At 42.9% G+C, this 22,787-nt stretch overlaps 1 protein-coding gene across 1 annotated transcript in view; it reads left to right on the forward strand.

Moving 5' to 3' along the window:
- Window positions 1–22,787, forward strand: part of LOC311271467 (organic cation transporter protein) — a gene marked incomplete at its 5' end in the record, with an annotated part of 60,343 nt that overhangs the window by 15,521 nt on the left and 22,035 nt on the right. Inside the window, 4 exon segments of the mRNA XM_084377163.1 lie at window positions 2,266–2,477; window positions 2,562–2,670; window positions 7,415–7,626; window positions 8,188–8,243. Coding sequence (XP_084233289.1) covers window positions 2,266–2,477; window positions 2,562–2,670; window positions 7,415–7,626; window positions 8,188–8,243 — 589 coding nt within the window.

The raw sequence follows: 22,787 nt of genomic DNA on the forward strand, positions 1-22,787 counted from the left end.
TGGAAAAACCATCCCGTACAAAAGCTCTAAAAGACTCTTGGTCATGTGTTTTGGATGGGAGAGGGGTTCCCATGTTTTTGGCTGCAGTGCAAACCTTGAAAAGTCCGACCTTTTTTCTGCCTAACATCTGTACTGCTACTGTCCTCAGTCGTTGACATGGTAGAGTCCTCACTAGAGGACGGTGTCATGTTGGTGAATATTTTTGGTATTTTTACCACAAATTTGTCCATTTTGTTGGCTAAATCAACCACTATGTTTTATCAGCAAGCTGCCGTCCATCCTTTTTGATGGTTTATCTGACATCACAATGCAATGTGTTGATAGGTAGCGGGGGAGTGGTCATTAGCAAATCAATGACAAGTGTAGGCTGGCACACGTGGGTGCCTGGCAATCAGCGTGGGTGCTCCGACCTCCGACTCCGACCCTGCCCGACACCATCCTGACGGTAAAGCATAGTGGTGGCAGCATCATGCTTGGTCAGGGTTGACGGAAAGCTGGATGGAGCAAAGTACAGAGATTTCCTTAATGGAAACCTGGTCCAGAGCGCTCGGGACCTCAGACTTAGTTCAAACTAACAAGTTAGAGATAATGCAAAACAAGGAATAAATATAGAACAAGAAAATAGGTGTCAGGCAGAGTTCCAGCATTTGATGTGACTGCTCCAAACGTAGTCCTCGAATTCTGGCCTGTAAAGCAACAGATGAGCAACATGATTAGATATTTTTATGGAACAGAGCTCGACTGTCCTCAGCATACTGTGAACATATACACTTTCAGTGGTGAATACTTTAGACATTCCTGGACAAAACTGTATAGATGTCCCAGTTTATATTACATTTTTCTATCTATTCATGCTTTTGGCTTGAATTATCAGCCCTTTATCTTTTTTTTTTAATTTTTCTACATACTGTGTTTATTGGTATGCACCAAAACACAAATTCAAATTGTGAAAAACTACTTGCAAAAAAGTGTGATTCTGATTAGGGCACTTGTGTGTCCAAGTTACATGCCTGTTCAATATACTGTAAAAACACATAGCTTAGTTGTAGGTGGTGTTTATCAGAAGCAAGGCACAAGAAATGTTCTACTTTAGATACCTGCTCATGTGCAATCCTTTGAGCTTGAAGATCTTTTACTCAATGCATGTCATCTTTTCCGAGAACATCTGCTCCTTGACCCTACCACGTCCACAGGCTCTTCCTCCACTTTCTTGGACACTTTCCCTAGATTTCTTCACCTTCATGGTTTTTCACCTGGAAAAACTAATGTCGATCCAATATTCAGTGCGTGTTCAGTCATCTGTTGAAATGTGTCATTGAGGGAACCTGATGTCATGGCCACATCAGGATGGTGACAATCAGTCTAACTTGACATTTTGTGCGGGGAAAAGGACATCTAATTACTAAAGATCTAAGTTTGCACACCAGGGCTGTAGTTGCTGATGTTGTGAGTTAACAACATGATCATGTATTGAGGGAATGGTAGACGATATCGATAATATTGTTTGTTAACAACTAAAGAGTGTACAAATTCATCTTAACATACAGACCATCAAAACCCCAAACAGTATTGACACACAGTCCTGATAGTGTCTATAGCCTGTCCAGTACAGCATTAGGCAGGACTGTGTATCTACGATGACTGGGTAGGAGGAGGGGCAGGCGACTGATCAAATCTATCAGAGAATAAGTTCAGGTCATTCACCAACTTCTGGTCCCCCACAGCCTGGTAGTCAGGTTCCTTGTGGCCAGTGATGGTTTTAAGGCCTCTCCAGACTCTGTTGTCGTTGTTCTGCTCCAGCTGTACCTGTAGCTGTTTTTCCCTTCCCTGATCTTCCTCCTCAGCTCCCTCTGCACAGCCTTCAGCTCCTCCTTATTTCCTGATTTAAAGGCCCTTTTTTTCTCCTTGAGGAGAGCTTTTATATCAGGATTTATCCAGGGTTTGTTGTTGGGAAAACAGCGCACAGTCCTAGTGGGTACAGTGTTCTCCACAAAGAAGTTGATGTAGTCTGTTGTACAGTGTGTAAGACTGTCAATATCCTCCCCATGTGGATCACAAAGTTCTTCCCACACAGTTGAGTCGCAACAGTCTTTAAGAGCCTCTTTAGTCTGATCAGACCGTCTTTTCATTTTGAGGGTGATTTTGAGGGTGATTCCTCCAGGAATTTGAGTAAATGGACTTTAGTTTGATAGGCAACAAAGAGGTCACAAAAGTGTGTGAAGACATCCAAAATGATGCTGCTTTTCTTCTCTCCGTCTGTCTCAGGTTTGCCAATGTGCTCGTCTACTACGGTCTGTCTCTCAATATCTCTGACTTTGGAATGAACATCTATCTGACCCAAATCATTTTTGGCCTGGTGGAGATGCCTGCACGCACCATCACCCTGTTCACCCTCAACCGCTCCCGCAAGATCTCCCAGCTAGCTTTCCTGGCTGTGGGTGGCACAGCCTGCCTGCTAACCATCTTCATTCCCAGTAGTATGGATTGTCTCCATGTTTTCTTTACCTCGTTTCCAGTCCGTCAGAAACTTTTCCCTCACTTTTCTCTGACCTCTCCTCCAGATTTGTCTGTCATTAAAACTGTGCTGGCCATGATCGGGAAGTTTGGGATCACAGCCTCTCTTTCCATTATTTATATCTACTCAGCTGAGATATTCCCCACTGTTATCAGGTGAGTGTTTCCCTCACATACACCGCTGTGTGCTCCTGACTGAAAAGTCTTGCTATCCAACAACCCTAGCCACATTAGATATGATGTAACAGCTTTTACTAAAACCTATATGACACAAAATAAAAAGAAAAGCAATCATTGCAAACAAACAAGTAGTAATATCCTTTACCATTTTATTGTGTTTGAGAAAGTGGTGAACCTCGCCCCATTCTTGCATGAGAGTGACTGAGCCTTTCGAGGATGCCACTTTCATGCCCGATCATGCTACTATCACCTGTCATCACCAAAGAACCTGTTTACCTGTAAAATGGTCGAAACAGGTGTTTTTGGAGCATTCCACAACTTTCCCAGTCATTTGTAGCACAGATTCATGATGCAAGATTAATTTTTTCGTTATACAACACAAGATTCTATACCAAAATGTCCGTTTGCGATTCCCTAAGCCACACACACACACACAAAACTACACGGACAAATTAATCTGAGTAGAGCATTGAGGATGAGTTCAGGATTCTCACAGCCTGAGGAAAGAAGCTGCTCTGTAATCTGGTGGTATGGCAGCAGATACCCACCTCTCTGGGGCCCTGTGTAGCCCCACTCATTGCTACATAAATCTTATCAATCATCATTATAGCTGTTATTATATTATATAATTTTGCCTGTGAGAATCATCATCTCTTTTCAGTTTTGTTATATCACTACCAGTACTATGTTCAGAATCAGAATCAGAATCAAAAATACTTTATTGATCCCTGGGGGAAAATTGCATGCATTACAGCTGCTCCATTCAAAGTCCCAGAAATATGCAGAAGAATCAAAACGATATATAAACAACAAAAACAGAATTATTATTATTATTATTATTATTATAGTAATAATAATATACAGTGTAATTAATACTGCTACAGTTGAAATATGGGTTATTGCACATTAGAGAGAAACAAAGCGTCCAGAGTCCTCCTTTTGACTCAGAGTGTCTGACACTCAGGAATTGAACAGTTTGATGGCCACAGGCAGGAATGATTTCCTGTGGCGCTCTGTGGTGCATCTTGGTGGGATCAGTCTAGCACTGAATGTACTCCTGTGGCTGACCACCACGTCATGGAGTGGATTGCAGTCATTGTCCAAGATGACATGCAACTTAGACAGCGTCCTCCTCTCTGACACCACCGTCAGAGAGTCCAGCTCCACTCCCACAACGTCACTGGCCTTGCGGATCAGTCTGTTCAGTCTTTTGGCGTCCGCTACCCTCAGCCTGCTGCCCCTGCACACAACAGCATAGATAAGTGGTTCTCAAACTTTTTACACCCTGTACCACCTCAGAAAATATCCAGCTCTCCAAGTACCACCATTATGACCCATGTAAAAATACAGTAGTATAATTAGGCAACCCTATTCAGCTAAATGTAGTTCAAACAGGAGTCAAAATTATTCCCAATAGGAATATTATTTATTGTTGACTTGTCAGCCACAATCACACTGTGCAAATGATCAGCACTAGAACTGGCACTTAAACTATGGCGTGATATTTGTGCCATATTCGTGAAGGAGCAATGGGAGATTTTGAGCAAGGAAAAATATATCTTGCAAGCACATAAATTATATTTTGAAGAGACATTATGCATAAACAAAACATAATTTCATTTGAGCAAACAAAAATATATTTAGTTCTCAATAAATGTATTTGCATGTAGCCAGCAAGAGTTTGAGAGCGCAGAGGTTATTATTGTGCGTTAAAATAGATAAAAGCAAACATGCAAATACATTTATTTAGCACAAAATGTTTTTGTTTGCTCAAATGAAATTATGTTTTGCTTGTGCATATTTTACTCTTCAAAATATAAGTCATGTGCTTGCAAAATATATTTTTCTGTGCTCAAAATCTCCCAATGTTCCTTCACAAATGTGGCACAAATATCACGCCATTTTAAACTCTGTCACACAACTATAATGCAGGGGCAACCCCTCACACACATACAGTACGCACACAGAGCAAGTGAGAACATTAACAATACCGACTGTATGTCCCTGTAAAGTCACATTTCATTCAAACACACACACACACATACACAGAGTAACTTTTAAGGGCACATACAGCTCAGTGTCGACAGCATAGCAGTGGAAATATATTCCATAGCTGCAAATAATTTGGCCAAGAGGTGAAATATATAAAGAGAAAAGCAAAGGACCAAGAACAGAGCCTTTGGAACTCCATACTTCATCAGTAAATGTTGAAGTAATATAATTATAAGAAATGCATTGTGTTCTTTCTGGTAGGTAAGACTTTAGCCAAGCGAGAGCCTGGCCAGAGATGCCAAATAAATTTTTCAAGTCAGTCTGACAGTATGCCATGATCTATGGTATCAGACGCAGCACTGAGATCCAGTAACAGATGCACTGAGCTAGAGTTTGAGTCCATAGTAAGTAGAATGTCATTTATCACTTTAGTTAGTCTAGTTTCAGTGGAATGACAGGCTCTGAAAGCTGATTGAAAAGGTTTGAGAAGATTATCATTAAGTAGGTAGCCTGAAAGTTGCTGAGACACAACTCTTTCCAAGACTTTAGAGAAAAAGGGAAGGTTGGACACTGGTCTATAATTATTTAGAGACCCTAGTTTCTTAAGTAGAGGCTTAACCACAGCAGACTTAAAACTAGTAGGGACAATACCGGTCATGAGTGATACTAAATTTACAATATTTAACAATGATGGTCCTAGTGATGGCCAAAGATCCTTGAACAGTTTTGGCAGTAGGGTGTCCAACAGGCAGGTGGTTGGTTTTGAGGCTGAGACCAGTTTAGACAATGTCTCAAGAGAGATACTTTCAAAAATATTACGAATCAGCATAAGGATACTTTACAATCAACTTTGCTGAGGAAGCCAGAGATAAAGAGATACTTTTGACTCTAATCTCATCAATTTTATTGCAAAAGAAATCTAAGAAATCATTTGCAGTAAAGGGTGCACAGCTTGCAGACTGTGGTTTCTAAGTGAGTTTGGCCACAGTGTCAAAGAGAACTCTAGGGTTGTGTTTAATACTGTGTATTAGGCCAGAGAGATATGCTGTTTTAGCAGCATTAAGAGCACACTTATAATTAAGTACACTATCATGTCATGCAAGACAGAAAACTTCCAATTTTAATTTTCGCCATGCACGTTCCATTTTCCTGCTTGAGATCTTGTGTTTCATCAGTAAATCAGGGAGTAGATTTCTTTGATTTTCTTGTCTTAGTGGAGACAGGTGCGACAGAATCAAGGAGAGAAATAAGTAATAAGTCACTGTTGCAAAAGGATATAACTTCCCAGACCATCACTGACCCATGCTGGATTATGTTACAGGCATAATGTTAATGCACGTCACCACGTCGTCACCAGACTCATTCACTCATGTCACAAATGCTCGGCGTGTACCTGCTCTCATCTGTGAAGAGAACGGAATGCTAATGGTGGACCTGCCAATTCTGGTGTTCTCTCACAAATGCCAATCGAGCTGCACAGTGCTGAGCTGTGAGCACAGGTCCCACTAGAGGACGTCGGACCCTCATGCCACCCTTGTGGAGTGTTTTTGACAGTTTGGTCAGAAACATGCACACCAGTAGCCTGCTGGAGATCATTTTGTAGGGCTCTGGCAGTGCTCTTCTTGCTTCTTGTCGCACAAAGGAACATATACCAGTCCTGCTCCTGGGTTGATGCCCATCTATGGCCCTGTCCAGCTCTCCTCATGTAACGCTGGTCTCCTGGTATCTCCTCCATGCTCTTGAGACTATGCTGAGAGACACAGCAAACCTTTTGTGACAGCACATACGGATGCGCCATCCTGGGGGGAGGAGCTGGACTACGTGTGCAACCTGAACTGCCAGTAGTGACAAGGAAACTGGCAGAACACAAAACTAGAGAAGAATCAGTAGGATGAGGAGAGTCCAATTGTCTGTGGCCACCACATGCAAAACCATTCCATTTTATGCAAAACCATTCCATTTTTTGGGGTTGTCTTGCTTTTGCCTCTCCATTGCATCTGTTGTCGCTCTCATTTGCACCAAAGCAGATGAAATTGATTCACAAATACTTGTGCGTCCTAAATGGACAGATTGATATACCTGAAGTTTAACTGACTTGGTGTTATACTGTGACGATTAAGTGTTTCCTTAGTTTCTCTCTCTCCCCTTTTCTCCTTTACTCTCTCCACCACTCAGAAGCCATACTCCCTTGTCCACACACTAATGCATGTCACTGCCACTCCAAACACATTTTAACACACTTAATTCACACATACCCTACCTAATCTCTATAATTATCTGTATTTTCTGACCATCTCTGACCATTTTGTCTTCCACATTACTGTTTAATGTTGTTGTTTATTTTATTTTCTGTGTGAATTTGTTTGTTTTGTAAAGTTTATCACAAAAAAGTAAAGCTAATGCAGATCATTTTGATACTTTTACTGACAAACAGTTACTCTGAAGAATGAGTGATTGTTTATAGTTGTAATGTTAGTCATGTAATGTTGTAGTAATGTTAATATGTTGAATATGCAAAACATAAAGACATGATCTAAACACTATTCATACACGTGTCAGTGTATGTGACAGATTTTGATTTATTTTTTATTACGAAAAGACAACTGCTTCAACTCTACTTCCCCTCATTACCGTGTTGATAATGATCAATATAGGTCAAAAGTTTCTCTAATGGCTTATCAGCAATGGTGTGTTTCTGACTCTCTTCTCGCTCCTCTGTCACTCACAGACAAAATGGGATTGGTATGGGCTCCATGTGTGCTCGAGCTGGAGGGGTCCTTGCTCCCATGATGCACCTTTTAAAGAACATCAGTCCACAGGCTCCCATGGTTCTTTGTGGTCTGTGCCCTCTGCTGGGCTCTGTGCTCACCCTGCTGCTACCCGAGACTGCCAGTAGACCCCTGCCTGACACCATCCAAGACGTGGAGGGATCAACCTCAGGTTTGACACATACAATTGCGACCATTGTTTTTCGACCGAGGCTAGCACGTATTTGATTGGTTTTGGAACCTCCTTTGTCACTATGAAATAAATGTTGGATAATATTTAATTTTATCTATCCAGTCCTTCTTCTATTTCCTACTGAAGTTTCTCAAATTTTGCTTGTTTGTCTATTTTGCATGCATTTTAAATCTGATTTTAAAAGAGAAAGAGGGAGTGGTCATGTCATGCAGTGATGCCTGAAGTGTCATTAAAGTGATGGGTACGATGAGACGCGATGAGATGCAAATAAACTGGCATGTGGCTTATGCTTTTAAGGCTTCCCAATATTTTGATCACTGTAGACCCCACAAGTCTATCTATCATTGAAATGATGAAATGAGTAGGCCTCTGTTTAAGATGTGTGTGCGTGGTGTGCGAGGCTGTACATAGTGCTGAAATGGATCAGAGGTGATCGATCAGACAGACAGACAGACAGAACATGTTACTTAGTTTGGTTCCTTAACCTGCTACTTTTTGTAATTGCTCTTTCGGTACTAATTCCATTTCCCCCCATTGTAGTGGTCCACAAACAGAGTCGACAGGGAAGAGAGACCCCAGAGAGTACGGATTGGCAGGTACACCTCGTCTATGTTAGTGCTCAACACCAGAGCCCCCAGGGCTGTGTTCTCAGCCCCCTCCTGATCATATTGTACACCCATGACTGCATTCCCAGTCATCAAGAGAACTCTACAGTGAAGTATGCGGATGACACCACCATCATCAGCCATAGTAGTATAAACAACAATGAGAGTTCATATCTGGAGGTAATCAGTAATCTTGCAGAGTGGTGCTACTCAACGTCAGCAAAACCAAGAAGCTGATTGTTGATTTTAGAAAAAAAGGAAGCAAAGACACACCCCACTGTCTACATCAGTGGAGCTGAGGTGGAGCAGGTGAAGAGTTTTAGGTTCCCTGGAATTACAATCACTGAAAACCTGTCTTGGTCAATACACATCACCACCCTGGTGGCTCCTGAAAAGGCTCTACTTCCTATAAAAACTTAGGAAGGCTAGATTCCAGAGCAAGATTACACTTTTGCAGAGGAGCAGTAGAAAGCAGCCTTACTGGAAACATCACAAACATCACATGCACAGTCCAGGAGAGGAAGGCTTTACAGCAGGATGATAAAAACTGCCCAGAACTTCATTGGTACCCATCTACAGACCATCAGTGATATTGGCGAAGTGAGGTGTCTGCACAGAGACTCAAGTCATCATCTATGCTACACATAGATGGAACACAAAGGACTCAAACAGAGTTTTGTGTTTTTAAACCCTTGTGTTTTAAAAAATTACAATACCTTTACCTTGTACTTTGTATTAGCAGCAGGTCACATGCAGAGTTCAGGAGATTTACACTGCTTTAAAAATTAAGGGAACACTTAATCGTCACAGTAGAACACCAATTCACCAAATCAGTTACACTTCAGGGATATCAATCTGTCCATTTAGGAAGCACAAGTGATCGTGAATCAGTTGTGCCTGCTTTGGTGCAAATGACGTGACAACTTAGACTTAGACTTTTCTTTATTGATATTCAAAAGTACACCTCACAGTGCAGATCAGAATGAAACGTTGTGGCATTTGGCTCATTGTAGCACAGGATATTGACAGCAGCAAGTATTTACAATAATAAATACAATTTAAAAAAAAATTAAAAACTGTACACATAAATACTATGTAAAAATATAAAGATATATATTGCACAATGTGTATTATTATATTGCACAGTCAAGTTAAGCAGTCCTGAGTGGGTGTGTGAGGGAGGAATTTGGGGAGGGGGTTGATTTTATTTTGTGTTCAGCAGTCTTATGGCTTGTGGGAAGAAGCTGTTATGGAACCTAGCTGTTCTGCTTCGAAGGCTGCGGAACCTCTTTCCAGAGTCCAGCAGAGAGAACAGTCCATGGTGGGGGTGGGAGGTGTCTCTGCTGATGTTTTGAGCCCTGGTCAGACAGCGTTTTTTTTGCAATGTCACGGATGGGAGGAAGAGAAGTCCTGATGATTTTCTCCGCTGTCCTCACCACCCTCTGCAGGGACTTCCAGTCAGAGGAGGTACTTCAGGCTCCTGACCAGACAGGGATGCAGCTGGTCAGTACGCTCTCTATAGTGCCTCTGTAGAAGGTGGTCAGAATTGGAGGGGGAGGTGTGCTCTCTTCATCCGGCGCAGAAAGTGCATGCGCTGCTGAGCTCTCTTTACAAGATGGGACCGGTGTGATGGGACCAGGTCAGAGTGTCTGTTATCGGCAGCCCCAGGAACTTGGTGCTGCTGACTCTCTCTACTGGTGTGTTGTTAATGAGGAGTGGTGTGTGACTGGGCTGGCTCTTCCTGAAGTCGACGATGATCTCCTTGGTTTTGTCAACGTTCAGGACGAGGTTGTTGATTTTGCACCAGTCCACAAGGTGTTTCACCTCTTCTCTGTAGGCCGTGTCGTTGTCATCACTGATAAGGCCCACTACTGTTGTGTCATCCGCGAACTTCACTATGTGGTTAGTAGTGGACTTGGCACAGGAGTCGTGGGTCATCAGGGGGAACAACAGCAGCCTGAGGATACAGCCTTGAGTGGAGCCGGTGCTGAGGGAGATGACACTGGAGGCGTTGTTGCCCACCTGCACATACTGGGGTCTGTTTGAGAGGAAGTCAAGCAGCCAGTTACACAGGGGGGTGCTGAAGCCAAGGGGGGGCAGTTTGCTCACCAGATGCTGCGGGATGATGGTATTGAACGCCGAGCTGAAGTCCAGAAACAACATTCGCACATGTGTGTTCCTCCCTTCCAGATGTTCTAAGCTCAGGTGGAGTGCAGAGGAGATGGCGTCCTCTGTGGAGCGTTTAGGCCGGTAAGCAAACTGGTAGGGGTCGAATGTGGGGGGGGAGTCTGGAGACAATGTGGTCCTTTACCAGCCTCTCGAAGCACTTCATCATGATGGGAGTGAGTGCTACGGGGTGGTAATCATTGAGGGAGGAGATTGTGGGTTTGTGGGTAATTGTAGCAGTCTTTATAAATGTTGGTACCACAGCCTGGGTCAGCGAGGTGTTAAAGATGTCTGTGAGAACCCCTGCCAGCTGGTCAGCACATTCCTTGAGCACCCGTCCTGGTATCTCGTCCGGGCCTGCTGCATTCCAGGTGTTTACTCTCCTCAGGGTTCTATGGACATCAGCTGTGTCCAGGCTTAGAGGCTGCTCATCCGGGTGAGGAATAGTTGTAGTGTCGAGTTCCTCAAACCTCCCAAAGTGGTTGTTGAGTTTGTTTAGGAAGTTGATGTTGTCGTCGTGCACTCAAAGCAGTCCTGTAATGCATCCATAGCTCCTGCAGGCAAAACCCTCACCTGCTTCACTGTGGGGTTTTTCCTGATCAGCAGGGGCTTGTATGTAGGAATTAGCATCACAGAGAGATGGTCTGAGGAGCCAAGGTGGGGGCGGGGTGCAGCCCTGAATGCCTTTTTGATGTTACTGTAGGCCATGTCCAGCATGCTCTCTCCCCTGGTTACAAAATCCACATACTGATGGAAGTGAGGAAACACAGTTTTCATCTTGGCCTGATTAAAGTCCCCTGCCACAATGAATGAATGTACACTGCTGTGAGGATGATAACAGTGAATTCACTGGGTAGATAAAAAGGCCTGCATTTTACAGTGAGTAGTTCTACATCAGGAGAGCAGTGACTTGAGACCAACTCCCCGTTGTTGCAGGCGTATATTCAGACACAGCCCCGGGATTTACCGGTGAGAGAGCCGCTCCTGTCTGACCGGAATGTTGTTAGCCCTTCTATGCTAACAGCGTCATCTGGAACAGATGGTTTTAGCCATGTTTCTGTGAGAATTATGGCGCTGCAGTCTCTCATCTCCCGTTTTGATGTTAAATCCAGCTTCACGTAGTCCAGTTTGTTCTCCAAGGAATGGACGTTAGAAAGCAGGATAGAAGGAAGAGGCGTTAGCCTTTAGCTTAGCTGTTAGCCCCGCTCGACACCCTCACTTCTGCTTCCTGTCACACCGCTTCCGTCTCCTCCGCTGGCAGACACCACTGGCGCGAGGCTCCGCTGCTTCATAGGCCACTGGATGTAGCTGGCGTAGCAGTCGGAGGCTGCGTAGAAGGTCCAGAGTGGTCGCATCTACGAGTCCTGAACTCATGGGTCTACTTAAATCTAGAACTTCCTGGCGGTCGTATGTTGTTTTGGAGTAACTACGCTGCAGGTTCAAAGTGAAATTACGCAAACTGGCTTGGTAATTTGCTATTAAATCTCCAGTGCTATCATGAGCCATTGCAGCTGCAGCCAGACAGGGCACCGCCATCTTGAAATTCACTTGACTCCATGAGGGTGGCATGAGGCCCGACGTCCTCTAGTGGGACCTGTGCTCACAGCCCAGCACTGTGCAGCTCGATTGGCATTTGTGAGAGAACACCAGAATTGGCAGGTCTGCCATTGGCGCTCCGTTCTCTTCACAGATGAGAGCACATTCACACCAAGCTCATGTGACAGGCGTGAACGAGTCTGGAGATGTTGTGACCTTTATGGTGCTTGGAACATAATCCAGCATGACTGGTTTGGCGGTGGGTCTGTGAAGGTCTGGGAAGGCATATCCTTGGAGGGTTGCACAGACCTCCATGCCATAGCCAGCGGTACCATGACTGCTGTTACGTAGTGCAGTGGTGCAGTGGGCCCTGGGTTCTTCCTGGTGCAGGACAATGCCTGGCCACATGTGACCAGAGTATGTAGGCATTTCCTGGATGACAAAGGCATTAATTAAATTGAACACCTCTCCAGGAGCTCATGGATGCCATCAGGAGCATGCCCAGACGATGTCAGGAGTGCATACAGGCACTACTGAGTCACATTATGAGTTGCCATGATAAAATTCACGCAAGTTGGATCAGCCTGTGATCTGTTTGATTTTGAATCCGTCCCTCAGTGGGTTGATGATTTTTGGTTTCCTTTGACCATTGTTACATCATTTTGTTAGAAACAAATTATACAATGTACATCAGTAAAGAGTTTCAACTTGAATAATAAATTCAACAAGATCTGATGAGTGATTCAGGTGCTAACGGCCTACAAAGTTTGAAATTATTATTGAAATTGTTATTTTTTTTGCTGATTATAGTTTCTTTCCGCCAGGTGGTAAATGTTATGTGTAGAGCTGTGTCATTTGTGAACGTGTCCTTGAAAAAACAAATTATTTGGGTAAAGGAACTAAACTGAATCACTTCCTGCAAACAATCTGTTCATTACTGAGTTCAGTTTAGCTGTCAATTATTTGCAAGTAAGCGTGCTCTCAGTCACTGATTCGCATCATTCGTTTGCAAGAGGAATGGGGTGTGAAGGGGTGTCAAGACAGCACATGCATAGGTGACTCAGACTGCTAACATTAGCTGTACTTACTCAACAACATTAGTCTTGGACTGCAATCTAGATGTATGACATCATCGAGATTGATATAATATTAACATTAACACAATGTGCTCATATGTGCTCATATACAAAAACACACATGACATTACTGTTTTGAAAAGAGGGCAGCTATACCTGTCCTGATACATGAAATACCAGATGGCTGAGACTGAGACTGTCTCAGTTCAGTGAGTGACTGCTGCACGTTCACTACACAATGAATCTGAGGCCGGAGTGAGACAGTCGCTGAGTAACCCAAGACCATCCCTCTCCCTTATGTCTTGGAGTCTCAAGGAGGAAGTTGTACCAAATATAATCCAATAAGGGTGTGAAGATTCACCGAAATTAATTGGAAATCTGTTTTTAACATTAGAGATGTGAGTATATCGATGTGCTGCCCTGCATATATACTGTATAAATGTACTCAGAATCAGTTGATTGCCCGATTCCAAAGTTAGTAATCGGTTGACTTAGGCTTAGCTTAGTTGCTTTTTCTGCACAGTGTCTCCAAATCTTGATTAAGGTGAAAGTTCAGAGTGAGACTCTCGCACTTATTTTAGTGTGCACTAATAAGATGTAATAAGCCGTACTTATTAGCCGTACTGTCAAATTAGACACCTGGCTGTGTGAGGCAGTTTAGCTATATTCATAATGTCAAAATGTTTGTTCATGCAGCAAGTCGTGTGTGTGTGTCTTGTGTGGTTTCAAAATGACATTTGTCTTCCATTTTTTTCCCCATGCCATGAAATAACAAACATGCTTGGGGTTCCCTGGTCTTTCATGAGATATATCAGATGCAGCCGTGGTCAAAAGTTTACATACACTTGTAAATGATTTCTACAACTCTAAATTTTATGTGATGGATTAAGTGGAACACATACTACTTTGTTACAAAAAACATTCCTGAAGTTTGGTTCAATAATTAATTTATTTTAGGTCTTCTGAAAATGTGACCAAATCTGCTTGGTCAAATATATATATATAGATATATATATATATATATACACACATGATATACAGCAACTTGAACAAACAGTTTTGGTTATTATAGAAAGTTACAGTATGTGAATCAATTAGCATGGCCTCTTAACTTCTTCTGAGTGATTATGATTGATAATAGTGACTTTTCTGGGCCTATTTTAAAAGGGCTTGTGATACACCCTTTAGACGTACTTTTTACGTAGTGCGCATGCGCCACCATGCATGCAGCCTGTTGCAGTTGCTCCAGTTTGTTTTTTATAATTTACTACTTTTTAGCTTCTTATTTAATATATTGTTTTTAGTTTTTTGTATTAGCTCTTACTTGAGCCGTGCCCTCTCCAAACATGCTGGTGGAGAAAGTTTTGGCCTTTGTTTTTGCAGTGAAAGTACTTATTTCACTCAGCGGAGCCATGGTTGCACAGCAACTACATGGCCGTATTGTTTACATGAGGGATCACCTGTTCGCTATGAAGCCGGCCGGCATGGTGTCCAGATCAACAGACATCCCCGAAGAGATATGGAGGACACACAGGGGTTGCAGGGGAGTAATAAAGCAGCGGAATCCAAGAGCAAGATCGAGACAACGGAGGCTTACAGAGAAGAGAAGATTTAAGCCGAGTGTCCCCTCTCTCATCATGGGTAACGTGAGATCTCTAGCTAACAAGATGGAGGAGCTAACGGTCCTAGCCAAGAGTCAGAGGGAGTACCAGGAGTGTAGTTTAATGTGCTTTACGGAGACATGGCTGCACCAGGACATTCCCGACAACAACATTTCCATCGAGGGCTATGAGACTGTTCGGGCCGACAGGGACTGCACTGGGAGCGGTAAGCGCAAAGGAGGGGGGCTTGCCGTTCTAGTTAACAACAGGTGGTGCAGTCCTGCTCATATCACAGTCAAAGAGCGTATCTGTTGCCCGGACATTGACGTTTTTCAATCGGGAGTTTTCACATGTTGTTGTGGTGACTGTTAACATTCCTCCCTCTGCCAACCCCACATTGGTGTGTGACGTCATCCACTCCGCCATAGCCTGGTTACAGACTCAAGACCCAAGTGCATTCATTGCTATCTCGGGTGACTTCAACCATGTCACCATGGATACAGCGCTGCCCAACTCTGGTGAAGAGCCAGCCTGTGACCACAAGGACAGTGAGAAGATGGTCGGAGGAAGCTTATGAGACACTTCAGGGATGTTTTTTTTTTCAAAATTTCTTTATTCAATTTCTGCAGACAGTACAGAAAAGTACAACAGTTTACATTATGTCCGAGTGTCCGCATTGGAGTGAAAGAAAACCCCAACATGAATCCCACTATCCCTCCCGACAACCCATGTCAGATGTAGTCACAATAAACTAAATTGTTATATAGTAACATATAGCAACATAAGTGAATAATTAAAGTACTGTAAGACAAAATAGAGGAAGAAAAAAAAAAAGTAAAATAAATAAATAAATAAGATGGGGGGGTTCCCTCTCTCTTTCCAACTTTTAAGAAGCATCCTCGGTATTATCAGGAATAACAGTAACACTATTGCTAATATAAGCCAGCAGTGGGTCCCAAGTTTTATGGAATGCTGTCAAAGATCCCTTCTGTGAAAACCTTAACTTCTCTAACTGTGATGAACTGTGATTAACTCTAATTTGTGTTGAGAGCCTGTTTGAGGGTTTGGAATATATCGAACCAAAAGTTGGTCAGCCTCGGGCACGTCCAGAACATGTGTGCATGGTCGGCTGGGGACTGTTTACAGCACTAACAAGCATAACTGTGATATATGGGATATATCTTTGCCAATTTGGCGTTAGTGAAATGGGCTCTATGAAGCACCTTCCACTGCAATAGACCGTGCTTGGCACATATAGACGAAGAGTGGATCAGTTTTAAAATGTCCCTGCACTGGACCTCGGTAATGTCTACCCTCAAATCTTTTTCCCATGCATGTTTAGATGATACACTGGGGGCTGGACTCAGAAATGCAATCTTATCGTAAATGGCAGATATCAGTTGTTTTTTGTTGCAAGTTGAGAGACAGGAATTGGTCCATTTCAGCTTCAGGGGGCCGGTTTGGGAAATGTGGGAACTGCTTTTGGATAAAGTGTCTCATTTGAAGGTACCGAAAAAAGTGGCTATTGGGGTGCTGTATTTCTCTGATAGAGATGCAAAGGACATGAAAACACCTTCATTATATAGGTCATTAAGTGCTTTGAGGCCCTTATCTGACCGGATTAGGTGAGACCTTATGGGCACTTATGGGGAGCTGTGAGCAAATCATAGAATGCAGAGAACAGGAAGAAGATGATATCTCAGTATGAGCCCAGGGTGGACAGGCGTCTGTACTTTCATCGTGGAGCCAGTATATAAGTTTATTAATGTTGCAGGCCCAAAAGTAGTGACGAAAACTTGGCAATGCCAGTCCCCCTTTAGGTTTAGAAAGTTGAAGAATATGTTTTTTAATGCAGGCTGGTTTATTATGCCAAATGAAAGCATTAAGTTGTTGATCGAGATTAGCAAAAAAGGATTTATTAAAACAAATTTGGATGTGTTGAAAAAGATACAGAAACTTCAGAAGAATAACCATCTTAATAAGATTAACTCGGCCTGCAAGGGACAGGGGTAGGGCAGCCGTTTTGGACAAGTCTGACTTGCACTTATCTAATAATGGCTGAAATTTATGTTCAATTTATACCCTGATAAGTGCCCAAACTGATCAAGAATTGACAAAACTGAGGGGAGGGAGGATGTGGGGTTTGAAATAAATAAGTGAAGGTCATCAGCATATAAGGACAGTTTGTGGACTAGACCGAAACGAGTAATGCCTCCAAACTCATCATGGTTCCTAAGCTAGATGGCTAGTGGCTCGATGGCTATATTGAACAACAAGGGTGAAAGCGGACAGCCCTGTTGAATGGACGCCGTTAGTATTAACAGAAGCGGATGGGGTTGCATAGAGAAGTTTGACCCAAGAAATGAAGTTAGAATCAAAGCCACATTTCTCTAAAGTAAAAAATGTTGGAGTTGGAGTGTTGGACGCGGGTGAGAATATGATATTCAGCAGCCTTCTGGTGTTGAAAAATGGATGTCTCCCTAATGTGAAGCCTGTCTGGTCCAATGAAATTATTAAAGACATCACATTTTGAAGGCGGAGGGCGAGAACCTTAGCCAGAATCTTACAATCTACCTTTAAAAGCGAGACTGGTCTATAGTGACCACAGGAGGTAGGATCCCTGTCTTTCTTCAGAAGCAGTGAAATAGATGCCTCATACAAGGTCGCTGGCAGTCTGCCTTCAGTAAAGGAATCATTGAACATTCTCACAAGGATGGGGGCTTATAACATCGAGTATGCCTTAAAGAATTTGACTGTAAAACCGTCAGGTCCAGGAGATTTCCTGTTTTGCATAGAATTGATTGCTTCATGCACCTCTGACAAAGAGATGGGTCTACCCAGTTCTCTGGCGATATTTACATCAATTTGAGGATACGTTAACCGGTCTAAGGGGTTAGGGGTCGTTGCAGTAATTGGGGCGCATTCAGAAGTACACAGTGTGGAATAGAAATCAGAAAAAGACACAAGTAGTTATCAAAGATAACCATTTTTTCAAAGACATCCATTTTTCAACACCAGAAGGCTGCTGAATATCATATTCTCACCCGTTATCAAAGATAACTACTGGATCAGAAGTATGGCTACCATCAGGGAGCTTAATTTGAGGAATCAATCTAGAAGTGCTAGCTGCTCGGGCCTGCTGTGCCAAGAGTCTCCCTGCCTTATCTCCCTGCTCAAAAAAGCTTTGTTTCGATTGTCGCAGCTGTGTCATGTTATGAATGTAGTAGTAGCCGTTTGTTATAGAGGATGGGGGGTGGAGGTGGAGTAAGTTTCATCAAGTTTCAGGAGTTCATCTGCAATTTCCACCAGTCTAGCCCGTTCAGCCCTTCTCTTTTGGGAAATATAAGATATAACCTGTCCCCGAATAGTAGCTTTAAGCGCTTCCCACAGAATGCTACTGCTGACATCAGGGGTGTCGTTAAACTCTACAGTGGGTACTAGTTTCAAATGGAGGTTTCCCTCACGGAAAGCGTGATTCACGCGTTGCGTGAAATTGTAGGTCACATTGTAGCCACTAGGTGGAAGCATCGTACTGAAATGCAGCTCAAAAGGTTTTAGGATAATTCCACGTTTGACCACAACGTAGCTGCAATGGAGAGTGGCGCTGTTCATAGGCCATAGGCTACTTCATTTGCAGCTGTGGTCGAGAGAGCTAGAGAGTGAATGGGGAGAGGGACCGCTACACCGGTGAATCAGATCAATGTTGTTGTTTTTTATTGTTTCACAGTGGTTACGTTCAACAGGATCAGTGGTTCTCATGGGGGTCCTGGCCCCCTCCATATTTTTCATCTCTCCTGTAGCCTGGCCGGGTCTGGCTCCAAGTTTGAGCAAATTGTCTCATATCTATTTTCTGCAAGTTCTCGTGAATGTAACAATCCACTTATAGCCCACGATTGCTCGTTTAAACAGTTTCTAAGCTGCTTCGTTCGTGCCAGCAGCCTGGACCCGATGCGGCTGGACTCACGAGCGGAGCATTAATGCACATCTGTCTGCAGCTGCCCCAAACACACAATTTGAAGGGACAGATTAGATGTTGATTTTGTTAACAGTGACTTTGTTGATACTACTTTAATCCATGGGCGAGCGGTCATAATAACCTATGAATGCAGTGCATGCCCAAGCCCTTCAATAAAAATAATTGAAAATATTAATCTGGCAGTGTGTTCAATTATACAATACCTTAGTTCTACTGTTTTCTAATCTGTCCCGTTTTGCTTGCGAAAAGCTGGAAAGCTGACAGCTTGTTTCGCGCATGCGCACTGTGACACCGAGTAGTGCAGTTACGGGCTGTGTTTACTGTACAGTAGATGAGCATTTTGAATGGCAAAAAAGCTGTCAGTGGTTCATTTCACCGTGTAGCCTGGTCAAAATGAGTGAAAATATTAATTCTATTCAGTCTTTGCGTTCAGTGCCATTTTCGCGGAGAACTTTTGAGGGAAAAAAAACTATAATTTCAAGTGGATGGTGCGGTAGAAGTGAAACTCATTCGGCCCGACCCCCCCTCCTGTCAAACGATCCGGTCTGACAGTGACATATTGCCTGTTCATTCATGAAAACCATCTCGAAACACTCTCAGTCAAACAAGGTGGGGAATGAGAAATCTGCGGCGCTACTAGCCTAGTTCGCTCATTTTAAAAACACACCGGCAGCAGCGCCTACTGATCTGAGACGTGTCACGTGAGTTACTGTAAATGCTGTGTGGAAAACCAGCTGTGGTCTGTGATTGAGGTGCAGACGGGTGAGTTTGGAGCTGACGAGAGGATCGCGCTGACGACCGTTTCGTTACATTTTTCTCATTGAAAAACTATACAACTGGCATTTAGATGATGTTCTGCATAAAAAAACAAGTGAAATAATAACAATTCGGTTTTAGTAATCAACCGCTTATAGTGATCAAATGTACTCTGGACCAACGTGATCACTATAAGCGGTTTCCACTGTAGTAGTTAAAAACAATATTATATTTTTTGTTAATAAATAAATACCCCCCTTACGGACGCGCATGGTATTGACACTTCAGCATGACCACAGTAAAAGGGTGGAAAAAAGGGACAGCTGGACACAATGTAACACATTAGCGATACATTAGCATCCTCCATTTATCTCTGACCAATGGGTGTGTTTGTGGATACTTCACTCAAGTACTGTGCATTGTCAGACAAAAGTCCTGCCCCCCACAGTACTTCACACAGCTGTTTGCTTTGAACAGAAAAACCGGTTCCTACAGTAGCTCTCCTCACACTTTTCAGTTCATAAGTGAAGACATTTCGTTGTGTTTCATGTTATAAATTTCACATGTAAGGGGAGCTGAACATACAGCCTCCATTCAGAACTCCAAGACACATGTGCCAGACGCACAGGCATGCGTAAAACACAGATTGAGACCACTTCATGATGTTTAGTTTTTTTTTTTTAGTTCATTTATGTTTCTTTTGGATTTTTGTGCGTATTACTGAGCCGTTTTGGTCCATATTTGTAAGCCTTTCTTCCCCTGGATTGTATTTTCTAAAGTTGCAACAATATAGTAATATAATATATATTGTTTTCGTTTCATTTCGTTAAGTAAAAATCAATCAATCCATTTTCTTTGAAACTATGAAATAATAGAGCACCTAAAAACCAAAGCACCAGTTCACTGTAGCGATTTTCATACACACACGCCCAGTCTCGCTTTCAATAAAACACACTCGGGAAGTCTGAATTCCAGTCACTACACATCTTATGAACGTGATGTAAAGTAATAACTTTATTTTTTTTTATTATTTTTTTTAAAATGCAGCCTCTAAAACTAGAATGAAAAATATTTTACTATGTTCCACCTTCTCGGCTCTATTGAAAGTAATGAGCTTAATAGACATATTAGCGCCTCCATTTATCTCTGACCGATAGGTGTGCTATTGGCAGAAGTCCGGGCCGTGAGAACCGGCAGTCTACCTCTCGTATGGATAATCAGCGTGATAATCCAACGGATTTGATCTGGAAAATCCCTTGTTGTGATAGACTCATGTGTTTTCATAATGTAGCCTATCATAAAGTGGATACAATCACCGCAACTCTGTCCGGAGCTTCGCTACTTTTATTTCCGTATCCTTGGTAACAGTAACCCAGGTACAAGGATCCCCCCCCTCCCCGCTTGACTTGAAATTATGACACACACCCCCCCCCCCTTGTCCAGATGCGTTCCGCAGTCCATGGCGATTTTCATACATTCAATAAAACACACACATGCCTCCTTTGATGTGAACTCGCACAGAGCATGAGGCTGAGTTGATAACCAGCTTCGTAGTTCCGTGTTAACTCAGACCGGGGCTTGAGGTTGTGAGCTGGACTCCTTCGCAGTACAGGCCGGCTGGCTGACGGTGTCACCGGCAGTGATGGGCAAATTACTTTGAAAAAGTAACTAATTACAATTACAAATTACTTCTTAAAAAAGTAATTGAGTTAGTAACTCAATTACTCTCTTATAAAAGTAACTAATTACTAGGAAAAGTAATTTTTGCGTTACTAAAACAAAGTAATATGTCAAAGAATTCGGCTTTTTAGAAGCATGTTTCACACGCCAGTTTCATAGAGTAGAGTGTTTATATTTCCACTTGCTAAACGCCGACTTTCCCACTTTATCCTCCTCTTCTGTACTCGCCATTTCTTCTCTGTCTATCACTTTGGTTTTACCGGTCGAAAGTTGTGTGTGTGCGCCGCACAGAAGCTACGTCGGTTTGTGTGTAAAATAAACTCCTACAAGGATTCGTCAATGATGTCACGCAGCTATACATCGTCAAGTCAGTTACTTCCTTGTTCCATATCCGCAAAACATGACCTGTCTTATCCTTGGTATTTATCGAAACCGTGTTGTACTAGTGTGCTCTCTACTCTGCAGCCCGCTTATGAAGTGAGGAGGAGGAAAGGAAGAAAAAACAATAGCCTAGAACTCATGCTGGCTGCAGGCTTTTTTTTTTTTACCATGATCGCGCTGGGGCCCCGATTTTAGTAACGGCAACACAAGTCATGTTAGTAACGGAAACGGCGTTAGTAACGCTGGATAAAGTAATTAATTAGATTACAAATTACAGAGGAATGTAACGGCGTTACGTAATCGCGTTTATTCTAACAGCGTTAGTCTCAACACTGGTCACCGGTCTCATTATCACTGGCTGTTTGTGTTGTCTGTCAAAACATGGATGAATGAAACCTATTAACTTTGTATCGGCCGCGTCTTGTTGCCTATTTCTATCGGGGAAAAGTTATTTCAGGATATCCTATGTTTTATCGCCCAGCCCGAAAGTGACACAGGCTATTGCCCGTTCATTCATGAGAAATCATCCAGCAACACTCTCAATCAAACAAGGTGGGGAATGAGAAATCTGCGGCACTACTGTACAGTAGTTCGCTCATTTTAAAAACACAGACGGGTGTGTTTGGAGCTGACGAGACTGAGGACCGAAAAAAGAGAGTGAGAAGTATAGGCCTACTGTAGCTGCCGTCGTTACATTTGTCTCATTGAAAAACTATAGCCTCCTGTATTACAGTGGCGAGCGGTGACCTTTTACTGTGGTCATGCTGAAGCGTCAATACCATGCGCGCCCGTAAGGGGGGTATTTATTTATTAATAAAAAATATAATATGGTTTTTAACTAGGGCCTACTACAGTGGAAACCGCTTATAGTGATCACGTTGGTCCAGAGTACATTTGATCACTATAAGCGGTTGATTACTAAAACCGAATTGTTATTATTTCACTAGTTTTTTTATGCAGAACATGCCAGTTGTATAGTTTTTCAATGAGAAAAATGTAACGAAACGGTCGTCAGCGCGATCCTCTCGTCAGCTCCAAACTCACCCGTCTGCACCTCAATCACAGACCACAGCTGGTTTTCCACACAGCATTTACAGTAACTCACGTGACACGTCTCAGATCAGTAGGCGCTGCTGCCGGTGTGTTTTTAAAATGAGCGGACTAGGTTAGTAGCGCCGCAGATTTCTAATTCCCCACCTTGTTTGACTGAGAGTGTTTCGAGATGGTTTTCATGAATGAACAGGCAATATGTCACTGTCAGACCGGATCGTTTGACAGGAGGGGGGGTCAGGCTGTATGAGTTTCACTTCTACCGCGCCGTCCACTTGAAATTATAGTTTTCTTTTCCTCAAAAGTTCTCCGC

This window comes from Pagrus pagrus (genome assembly GCF_965226575.1).
Source record: "Pagrus pagrus genome assembly, chromosome: 16".
NCBI classification, from domain to species: Eukaryota; Metazoa; Chordata; class Actinopteri; order Spariformes; family Sparidae; genus Pagrus; species Pagrus pagrus.